General features: G+C 41.1%; 1 protein-coding gene across 1 annotated transcript in view; it reads right to left on the bottom strand.

Moving 5' to 3' along the window:
• Positions 1-863: 863 nt before the first annotated feature.
• The window catches only part of PGBD5 (piggyBac transposable element derived 5), a 69,092-nt gene continuing 57,847 nt past the window's right edge, over positions 864-12,108 (bottom strand). Inside the window, exon 7 of the mRNA XM_083732446.1 lies at positions 864-6,800. Coding sequence (XP_083588572.1) covers positions 6,605-6,800 — 196 coding nt within the window. The 3' untranslated portion in view covers positions 864-6,604. The remainder of the gene's footprint in view (positions 6,801-12,108) is intronic.

The raw sequence follows: 12,108 nt of genomic DNA, 5'->3' as shown, positions 1-12,108 counted from the left end.
TATCTATTTATTGAGCAGGTTTAGCTGCAGAGCTGTTGGCTACAGATCTTCCTCTGGAGGTTGGAATCTAGGAAGGGGCAAGTCGATCAGTTTTGCTTTTATCTCTTTTTCTTATATTTCTAGTCTTGAATTCAGTTCAGCGCATGTCTGAATCACTTTCATTATATATATATATATATATATATTTGCTTTCGTAGATTTTCACGGGTACAGGAATGCAGGTTTTGGTGTCCTCGGGTGTCTTCCCGTGTAAAAGTTGGGGTGTCTAGGCGACGTTTCGACGAGGTCTCACTCGTCATCTTCAGGCTGGTGCTTTCGGCTTCTTGTTCCAGTAACAAGAAGCCGAAAGCACCAGCCTGAAGATGACGAGTGAGACCTCGTCGAAACGTCGCCTAGACACCCCAACTTTTACACGGGAAGACACCCGAGGACACCAAAACCTGCATATATATATATATATATATTGCCACAAAAATGAGATGAGCCCACAGTGTGCACATCTCCTAATGTATATTTATATGCAATCTTGCCCAAGACACACATTTTTGCAACATGATTTCCCCATCCGTAAGGCATTTTTAATGTTGTTTTCACTAATGTGCATTTTTATACGCTATTTCCTCTAATGTGTGTATTTTGGATTTTTTGTTTGTTTCCTGGTTGGACCACAAGATCACAAAATTTGGAGAAGTGTGAATTTTAAAGGATAGCTTCATTTTAGTCATGTATTATTTCAATGAGTGTGAATTATGGTAGGCATGCATTAAATTGCAAACTGAACTGACTTTTACCCCACCCCTATTGGAACCTCACCTATAAGAACATTTCTGCAGAGTTTTATTAATGTCCTCATTTCCAATCACTTCATTAGGCTGTGGCCCTTGGTAGCTCCTGCAGGCAACGATTGCTTAGCCGGGCCACCTTCCATTTTCCTTTCTGCTAGTTTTCTATTTGAAAAGCCTACATTTTGTCCCATTGCAGTGGGCAACACTGAAAAGACTACCAGCCAAAACACTACCAGCCAAAAGAACACAAAGCATTTTGTCTATTCTGAACATAGTATTCAGAACCATAACTTTCTAGTGCATGGAGATCTCACACAGCTTTGGAAGCTCATGAGAAGTAAATATGAATTACTGCAGAGAATAGGCAGCCAGCTGCTCAACAGGCTCAACCCTTTCATCTTATTAGGCTTTCATGTTAGATATGCAATGCTCAGAGACACCTCCAGCTCATATATTGGTAGCAGAAGGCAGTAAAGAAGTACTGCTAGAATGTCAAAAATGGTGTCCTAAGATTCACTAGGATCTTGGACATGGAATATAACTTCTGATGCAAAAATGAGTGGTCGTAAACATCAGAAATGCCGCCAGATCTCATAAGAGAATTGATGGAAACTACTACTAACAAGCTGTAAGCTCAATTGTGGACACTTGGCCGTCATATACACTAGATAGAGCCACTCCAATATTCAAGGGTGGATTTGTGAGTGGCCAACCCAGGAAATGTAATTTTTTTTAAAATGCAGTTCTTAATCTTAACTTCTTTTCTCTATTCCACATTTTATAGGGCAAAAAAAGGCTCTTGCGTTTCCATGTGTTCCAGTGAATAGTTCATTAGTGCATTTATTTATTTATTTTAAAAAAGCACTTTCTTGAACTCTGTGACTGGGAGGTGTCATCAAAGTACAAAATGCTGAAACGATGCGGCCTCATCCTGAATCACTGCTGAAATGAGCACCAGAACTGGCAGTCCATACCTGGAGGAAGCACAGGAAGAAGCTAGGAGAGGTCTCATTAACTGCCAGGTCAGATGAGATTCTGCTAAGCACCTGTTAGCAGAACAAAGCCTTCTGTAGGGAAGCATCAATTAAAAGTTCTAAAGTGGCTTCTTTTTGAGTTGCTGCCCTCTTGCTAAACTTTAGGGAGCTATATCCTCATAAATGTACAAGAACGAAAAATCGTGAGATCCCCAAATCAATTATTAAATGGCACAAGAGAACTGCATGTAGGAACAAGGATTTCTGTGGGTTTTTTTAAACCGAACAAAAGTAGTGCCTGGAAGGGATGGCTAGGAAGAGCAAAAAGTGGAGCCCATCAGGTTTATGCTTTAACCCCCCACCATTTAATTGTCAAACATATAAATGGGAAAGGGGGGGCAGTCCGGAGTCAGTGTCCCACTAAGCATTCAGAGTTTTCAAAAAAGTTCCCGAACAACACTCATGAGCAGGAAGATGTTCCATTCCATAATAATAAACAATAGTCAAAGGAACATCTTAACAGAGCATGGCGACACGATACTCAGAGGATAATTTATTGTGCATGGTGTGTGGTTTATATCTTGCATTGCCATGACAACTTTTTTCCCATGTTGAATGGCTGAGCTGCAACAATGCCCAAAGGCCCTGATCCAACTCTAGGCCTGAGTAGGATGTTGTGTACATGCAGCAATTGGTGGGGAGGGGTTGCACCTATGAATGGGTTCCGGATAAGCATCAAAATGTATGGAAAGCTACGTCCAGATGTGTCCCTGTATCAGTTACACATGCAGACGGTTGCTTCCATGTCTCCTTCTAGTGCTGAGTGACAGACATTAGCAGAGGGAAAACCAGTTACCTCAAACAGGCAGCCTTTTCACTCTTCCATCTCTTTGGTCAACTTGACTTTTGTGGCATTCAGCATGTGATAAGAATGTTTCATTCGCTTCTGCCCCCCTTTGTTGAACAGCTCCCAGACATGAGACTGGCAAAGATCCCTGCTGAGTGCTTACGTGGTTACTAATATAGCAGATCAACATAGTTACTATTTTATCCAGAGGAAATAATAGCCAAATGCCTGTGTATGCTTTCCCAGAAGTAAATCCCAGTGCGTTCAGTGGGACCTATGCATAGGTTGAAATCCTAAACAAGAAGGAGGTTTTACAGTCCAACATATAAAATGCTGGTCAGCTGGGAAGGGCAGGTTCATATTTCTCATGTTGGCAAAGAATGAGCTGAAACTGTATAGGAATCAACTTGCTTTCCCCAACTCACCAGCATTACAGATGTTGGCTTGCAAGACTTCCATCCTTTATGCAGTATCTTGCAGAAACTCAAGCACACAATAGTGATGCCCTCATGATCTAGTCAGAAATGGAACACTTTCAAATTCTGTTGATCTCAGTGGGAGGAATTTAAATCTATGTCCTGGTCAAATTCTTTGAGAGTAGTCTAGCGAAGGTGAATAGACACAGCCCTTTTCAGATAACTTCCTAGCACTTTTGTCTGATTAATTGGGGAAAGAGGGAGAGGAGGAATTAAATTCTGGCTTCATCCCAAAGGCTGACTGGAGTCTGAGTTGGCCACAACATTTTTGTGCAGTTAGATTATTAGTACCTTACAGTGCAATCCTATATATATCACTCAGAAATAAGTCTCATTGGGTTCCCGGGGACTAGGAATAGACAAATCAGTTCCAGTTCTCAAAGTTCCTCTTAAATTTAAATCTTAAATTCAGTTCTACATATTCCTGCAACCTGTGATTTTTTAAAATAAAAACCTAATAAAATTTTGTCAGCATTTTAGTATGCATTTCTCCAAATGAACACATTTTTGTATGCAATTTTAACTAATATACACATTTTTTGGCAAAGCAGTTTCCCCTGATAAAAAGCATTTGCGTATGCTATTTTCATGAATATATGCATTTTTATGCCCATTTTACCCTAGAATATGCTTTTCTGTACACATCACTTGACACAACTGCCCTGCAAAATTCAAAGTGTGAATCTTGGAGGATTACTGTTTTTCAGTTCACATATCGTTCAAAAAAAGTGCAAATTAGGTAGTTTAAAGGTGAATGCAAAATGAATTGAATTCCTCTCATTGGGGCTTACTCTCAGGTAAGCATGCATAGAACTGAGGCTGAGGACACCCAGATGCAAAGAGCTGAGTTAGGGCTCTGTAAGCTTCCCAGGGTGTTGTTTATCTCCCAAGACCTGACAGCAGAGCAGTGGGCTTTGGCACGCTCTTGGAGTGTTTAAGCTCAAGATGTATATTTGTAAATGAATGTAAACATTAGAAAACAGCAGTAAACCTCCAGTGGCTGACCTCCTCCTAAAGGAATCCAAGCTCTATACTGCTGGACCTTTTCACAACTTAGAATAGTTGGGTGAGTGTAATAATATATTTTTGAAACGCATTTAGGAAACCATCACATGCCAATGAGTAGGGTGTCTAGGTGGGAACTGAACAATATATGGCTGCCATTTTGTTTTTTCTCACTCCAAAGCTGTACAATCTAATAACCAGTGTTAACTACAAGGAAAAAAAAATATCAGGGGCCAATCCCTGAGGCCAAACTAAGACCTGGTGGAAATTTTTATACAAGAAAAGAATTTTGTTAAAACATCTGACTGGCTGTTGCTATAGATTTCTAGTAAGTATATCTTGATCCTATGACCCACACTGAACTCTGTGGAGTCCTTAATTCCAGTGGGAATTTAACTTGTGTCTATGTAAGAGAAGAAGCATTACTGGTTGGGTGCAACATATTTGGAAGATTATTTAATACAGAAACCTTCAGAATAAGTAGGAAGTCTGCCATGAAGCCTTATTCGCTTCACTCACCTTTCAAATTGGTGCACTGTAGGACTCCAGGGGGAGGAAAAAGAGGGCAGAGGCAGGAATTGACCCTGGAATCAGACACCGCTGAGTTGAGCCTCATTTACTGAATTGAGAAAAACAGAAAGGAGAGCCTTTCTGCATTACTATTTTCTACAGGGAAATTCATATGTGTGTGTATACTCTCTAGTAATCTTACTGGGCTGAGAGGCTGCAAGAACAGCATCCTGTCAGGCTACATCCCTGACTATGTAAAGAATGGGTGGGTGGAACGTTCTCCATATAATAGTACCACGGTTTTCCTTAAGGAGTTATAATGCAGCCAGATTTCCTTGCTCTATGGTATGGCCTTTAGGAGAGGATGAGTTCTGGGTAAAACAAGCTACCCCTCCCCATCTCTCAGGAATGTTAGCCCTTAAAAACCACTAGTGCCAGTGAGTGTAGAAGAATTCAGGCCCTCCTTGGAAAGCCCATGAATACACTTTCCCAGAGGAGATCTTGCCGCTTTGCTGATGGAAGGTGTTTATACTGAGCTCATGCTCTATGCAAGCGATGGGGAACCTATGGCCTTCCAGGTATTTGTGGTACTACAGCTCCCATCACCACTGGGGCTGATGGGAGCAGAGACCAATAGGTTGGCCATCCCTACCTTAATGAAAGCCTTTTATTGTGTCCTCTTGCAACTCTTGGCCACTAGTACCATAAACTTCCAAGTAGCCTCCCTACTCACAATCCACCTATTTGTCATGTTGCCCTTGTGAGAGCTATAGGTGCTTGGATCGTGGTTGATTTCAAAACCTCAGTACATGGTTTTTCCAGATGTGTAATTTCTGCAAATGTGTAACTATTATAGGAAGTCTCCACTTCAAAGAAGTCTTACAGGACCACACCCTGAGCACACAACAAAACATGTTGAACTATTATTTCCTGCCAGGTTTGTGCAAATATTAACTAAAAGGTATGCTAAAACAGTCTTTACCAGGAGGGTGCGGTGGAGGGGTAGTGCATTACATTATGGTCCAAATCCAAAGATGCTCTTGCGCAATAGTGCATTATGTGCTGTCAGCAGTATTTTAATGAAAAATTCAGATATGGGATATGCATCTGCAAAGAAAGAGCAGTGGGAAGCCTCTGGTTCTGCTTTTTTCATTGTTGCTTGTGCTGTGGGATCCTGTGTATGTTTGCAGATACTAAAAGTTAACGAAAAGTTAGATTATCTTTTGTATTAGTGTGCTTTGATGCTGGGAAAAGAATATACTGTGTTTAAAATTAAATTAAATCTCTCGCATTATGGCATCACTGAAGTTAGCCTCAAAGCTCACACTGACTTTAAGGCGAAATGACATTAGCTTTGATAGGCAAAGCCACCAATTTCTGGCTATTCCTTTATATTTAAAAAAATTGTTTTGTTTTTTTTCTTCCCCTCCTAAATTATATTCCCTCCTACAATCCAAAAGCATTGCAAGAAAATAAAATCTTCGTCAGTCATCTAAGTCCCCACTGCCGTTGCCTAACCATAGGCTTGCAAAATAGATTTATACATTTTTCAGTATCTCTGTTTAGCGACCTCTCCGTGACCTCTCACCAGGCGCTGAGCATCTGCAAACACAGGACACCGTGGATCACACATTTTTAAAAAACTGAATATGCTTTACAGTAATGCCCCGTCTGAACAATTGAGCCACCTCAGTTTGGGAGAGGACAGGGAAAGGGGCCTCATGTGACAATTAACACCCTGTTTAACAAATAGTATTAAGAAACAGCTGCTAACTTAAATTTGCTTCTGATGCGTTAAGTGCCCATGGCACTCTTTAGGGCCTTAGGGATACTGGTGGGGCCTTCATCAAAGCCCACCACACCACATTCATGGTTTCCCTGGTCACTTTGTCACATGGGGGAGCAGCATGGCTGCTGTGATTGCAAGGTCCTCACTTTGGCGTTCCAGAGTTGTCGCCGTCTTCCTCCTCTTCCCCGCTCCTGACCTAAGCCACGGGGAATGGTGCATCAATGGCAAGGTGAAATATCCTCCAATCCCAGTAGCTCTTTGACAAGTCTCTCGCCGAACTGCACCCGGCTGTACTTTTTCACGTGATAGGCGTCGGACATTTTGTATAGGATGTAGGCGTTGTTTATGGCAATGCTGATGGCAAACCAGAACACTTGCTGCCAGGTCTTGTTTGGTTTATGAGAGATGAAATACCTGGAAAGCACACAAAAAAGGGGATGGGAGGGAATCAAACAGTCATGAAAACGTTTCTGAGATAAGGTAAAGGGTCTGTGCCCTAAAAACGACAGAATCTATACACAAGACAGAAGAACGTTCTGTCTGTCTATGTCTTACACTTAAGAAATCTGGCAATGAATGGCAGTGGGAATAGGGGGGTTGTTGGTTGGATGGTAAAAAATATTTAAAGAAATGACTCTTGCCAATTTCTCCATAGGCTGGTGAACTGGGAGAGAGGACTTTATTCTGCCACAGCAACATAGCCACCAGAAAGGACGGTATTTGTTTGGCAATCCCAAGCTCCTAATGCTTTTTGGACCAACAGGCAGCTTAAACTAGAATGGCAGAGACTGACAAAAATGATGTTTGATATTGCTAGATTTTCTCATAGCACACACTGGTGCATGGACACTGCTGCTGAAGAGCAGCCCATTGAATTCTGCACCTGAGAAAGCACATTTTGTGTTGCCTGAAAAGCATCAATGCAAAAACACTGTTCAGTGCCAACTGTTTTCATGTGATTGGCCTTGGACATTTCGTACAGGATTTAGGGATTGTTGGTGACGCTCATTTGACATCAACACAAAACCAAGCCTTCCGTGTTATTGACCCTCTCCTGTGGAATGCTTCTCCAACAGGGATTCCACAAGCACCTTTTGTTTTAACTTCTAAATGTTTGCCAAAGACTTTTCTTGGCAGCCAGGCTTATGCTGACAACTGAGAAAAGTATTTTCCAAAACAGTTGGCTGGTGATAAGGTTTACATTTTTGTATTCATTTTAACTGGTAAACTGCTTTGAATTTTTTTTAAATGGATTTTTTTTATAAATATGGGAGAAGATTAAGACTAAACGGTTCCTGATTTCAGTGCCTAGCACAGTACCTTAACTTTGTGCTGTGACTTGGAGAAGTAAAAGGAATCAATTCCCCCGTCAAACATAATTTATGAGCTTTTCTTCTAAACTGCAGTATCCTGACATGACACGTCCTCTCATGACAGTTTTCCTCTCTCGGTACAAAATGTTCTTCAGTCACCTTTCAACAAGCTCCATGTGTAAATAGGTCATGGAAGAGCTCTAGAATTGCACCCCAGTGAAGTCAGCCATGCCCCAAAAGTTTGTCTAAAACCAGGATCTTCCTATGTGGTGTCTGACTAGGGATGCTTTCATGGTCAACTGAAAAAATCATGTGTGAAATAAACAGGAATGTTGTATACTGGTTGATGTTGTGAGCAGCAAGATCTTCTGGGGAGATGAGATAGAGCTGCTATTAAATAACAAATTCATCCAAAGGGTTGAACTACTTCCATGCACTTGTTGCTCAATGTTAAGTTTTGTGTGCTCACACACACACACACACACACACACACACACTCCCTACTGTAAGTTTGATTCCCCCCCGCTACCACTTTCTAGTTTTAATGTGAGTGAGATGGAGGGAACAAAATCTCCACGTGTCTATGCCCCACTATTTTATTTAAAATGAATGAAGAGTTGCAGCAGTTAGTACCTGCTACACTGGACCCAAACTACACTTGCTTTTCGCTCAATATAAAGGATGACTCAAACACCTTTCTTCTATTTGCTCCCTAATTTGTGCAGACTTAGCATTTGCTTTCAAGCGTGAGTGTACTGGGCACGCTGTTAACTATTTCGAAGGGCTGCTTTCGATTGCTTATATTCTTGCTCTTTCACTAAGAGGCTGAGGGTATTTTGATTACAAAAAAAATTGCTTCAGGGAAATACTTTATAAACACACATTCAAGCCTACAAATTTCATTTAAATTGCACGAAATGGGTTCTTTCTTTGGCTGTTTTGAAAAAATCTTCATTAAACTCCTGCCATTTGCCTATAATGGGGCCAATACAGAAATCCATAAGGATTCTTATAAAATGACTTTATAGTTGCCTACACACCATTCCTCTCCCAAAGAATCTTGGGAACTGTAGTTCTTAGAGGCACAATTCCCAACACTGTTGACAAACTACAGCTCCCAGAATTCTTTGGGGAAAGTAATGTGCCTGATGTATATGCAACCTATGTTTGGATATACTTCAACTGAAGTAGCCCATTTATAAGAAGGTCTCGTCTCTCTTTAGATGAAGATAGCATCTTTCTCTCTTTTTTCTAAGAGGCCTTTTTAGGGCATTGGTGAAAATAAAATGGCAATGCCATAAAACAAGAACACTTTTTCACTTTTCTACCACTTGTGTATTCCAGACCAGTATTTTGGTTGGGACACACCTACTAAAGTGACCACAGGGAACCATTTTGTTGTTGTTGGGGGGGTGGGGGTGGGATTCAGTTTCTAAGAGATTGGCATAATGGCCCTTGAAGAAGCAGCCTATAGAAAGGCTGCCCAAATTTGTTTTTGCCAAGTCCTTTCCCTTTCCTGTAGAACCTCGGCCAAATGGATGCCTCTTCACCCCCATCCTCTGCCCCATTTCCCAGCCTGCAATCCTATTTTCTTCACAGAGTTTCCGGTTCCACTGTCTGTCTTTCGCAGCTGTGCTGTCACTATTTGTGTCCTTTCTTTTTCAGCTAAGCCCCCAAGACACTGAAGTTATGCCAAAGAAGACCAGAGTGAGAACTTTCCTCCCTTTTTTTACTCCATGGAACAGGGAGGCTCCTGTACTTGGAAACTGCTTGCCATGGCATTTTATTTGAATCGGGATAGGGAACAGCCTCTGAGCACAAAGGCTGGGCTTAACTGTCCCAGATACACCAAATAGCTAGTTCTTCTATATGAAAAATGGATACTGGGTAGTTCTTTGAGGACTTTATCATTTTACTGTGCAGGTAAAGAAACCCTATTTTCAAATTTGAAAACATAACATGCAAAACTAGACAGAAAGAAAATAAAAGCACTATGCACTTCCTTAAACACTATACCACAAATATATCCTTTGTAGAAAAAGTTAACCAAAGTAGCCCTCTTAACAAACTATTGCTTTGTTACTCAAGTAGGTTAGAAACCTTGTGAACAGAGAAGAGTGGCAAGTGTCAACTTGGAACCGTAATTCTGGAAGAGACTCAAGGTTTACCATCTCTGCATACAACATCTATTAAACAGATGAGCCTCTCTGACCTGCATGTAACATGTAAGCTTTAGTCATAATTGCTCACATCCACATTTTATTAAATCACCCAGAGAATGATTAGGGAACAGTTGAGTTTTGTGAACATAATTTGGATTTTTGAATGAATATGATGGTCACCACTCTGGTCACTTCTCTCCCCATTCCCCATGGAAACAGGGAAGTGCATGTGCACACACTTTGTTCTTCCAAAAGAAACGGGTGAAAGTCAGATCCCGTGGGATTAAGCTGAGTCTTGAACGACACATAGAGCTGCAAGAGGAAGTGGGAAAGAGTGCCACACTTCCAACTTCCTCCTTCAGCTCTATTTACTTTTCAGGAGAGAGAGAAAAGTAATCCTCCTCTCCACCTCATGACCAGTGGGGCAGTAAGAGAAGTAGAGGCTCTGATGCCTTCTGGACACTTGGTGATGGCCTTGGTGGTACCACTGACATCGCTGGTTGCTGTCTAAGTTAATGGCCATTTCTAAATCTGTGTCATCTATACAAAACTGTAAACAATGTAGAAGAATTGTGTCACATGTTCAAAAGATTTGCTGAAAGATTTCCTCCAGGCTTGTGTGGAAAACTGGCTAGATTTCAATACTGTTGTTACTGACTCTTGTGCTCTCATCTGCTCCTGTACTTATTGCTTGTTCATTGTTTGTAATTGATTTTTTTAAATAAAAAATCTTATCTCACCCTGGTACCGGTATGTGATGACAGGTGGGTTGGAAATAAGTTTAAATATATAATCACAGATTATTTAAACGAATAACAAGACAGGACCATGCTGGTAGCTCCTTTAGGGTGCCACAATCCTGTTCAGGATAAAACAGTGATCCCTTTAGATGGGAGAAAAGGATAGGCTAATTCTGTGTGGAAACAAGTTAAAGCATGGAACAGAAATCAACCATGGTAATAAATAAAACTACACTCTCTAATGGTGATTATCTTGAGTTTGCGTGTCATGGTTGCTGCCATTTTACAGTGCCTAAGCTCCATTTTGGGAGCCAGCAAACCTTGCAAAGCAGCCAATTCTACTAATAGTGTATCTATATGTAGCATTTATTTGATTTAATTCTTTCTGTCACAGCCAAGAAGCAAAACTGAATTCTGGCCAGGTTGCCTTTCCCTTCCTGGAATTCCCAATTGAAATGCTAATCAGCTTGTTGCCAGGCAGGGGGGTGTTTGCCACTGAGTGATTAACACCGTGGCCAGTTCCATTTGGCCTATCACAAGCTCCGGTTCTGACTTATCATATAAAGGGCCGTAAGCACGCTTTGCTGAGTTGCAAAAGGTTTACTTTGGTTTTGAAGAGCTATGCATTCTACCTGATACCTTCTTGTGGTGACAAAGGTTGAGCTGAAGCTGCTCTGGAACCTAGACACCATGTGGCGGAAACCATCTTGTAACAATCTGAAAGAATTGCCCAGCTTGGTTCCTAGATTGTATGACTAAGACAGTCAAAGATTCAATGTGTTTAAGAAGTCTGTTTGGTGGAAGGTTCTCAGGCTATGAAGGACTTGCTCACAAACTTATTGACAGCTACACAAATTATTATAGCTAGGAAGTGGAAAGGGCAAGCAGAATATAAAATGGAAGAATGGTATAAAGAGGTGTGGGATATGGCTATTAATGATAAATTAACATGTGCCATTAAGGTAAGACGGGGAATATGAAGGAGAAATGATTTTGAGGAGATATTGCAGAATTTGTACTGTTCAAACGGAAGGGGGTCAAACCATTGCAAGAGTTGTTGAAATTTTGGGATGTTGGATAGTTACAATAGAATGGTCTTGGTGGTGGGGTGCACATTTTTATTATTATTTATTTATGATTATTACATCGTCAAAATAAATAAATAAGAAGCTGTCAGTTTCCTCCCTTTAACAGCAGCAGCTGGGTTGGGAAGCAGTATTAGAACCATGGAGTAGGAAGGGGGGGAAAGGCTTTTTTAAACCCCTTTGACAACTCCACCTCACAAATTGCTGTAGGGCTGTGGAGGAAAACCACTTACAACACCAATGGAAGTTTCTATCTCAGAACAAAAAGGAACAGGCACGGGGGGGGGGGGGAGGGATTTTTTGGCAGAACTGTAGTACTGGTGAAAGCTTTAAATGCACTGTTTCCCTCTTCCTCTACTCTAAACAAAATTCAAATTCCCCATAGCTTCTCCAAAGTGGGGAAAATGTTAGGAAAACCAGCC

This window comes from Podarcis gaigeae (genome assembly GCF_964106915.1).
Source record: "Podarcis gaigeae genome assembly, chromosome: 3".
Taxonomy (NCBI): domain Eukaryota; kingdom Metazoa; phylum Chordata; class Lepidosauria; order Squamata; family Lacertidae; genus Podarcis; species Podarcis gaigeae.
This window is presented reverse-complemented; position numbering and strand designations above follow the sequence as displayed.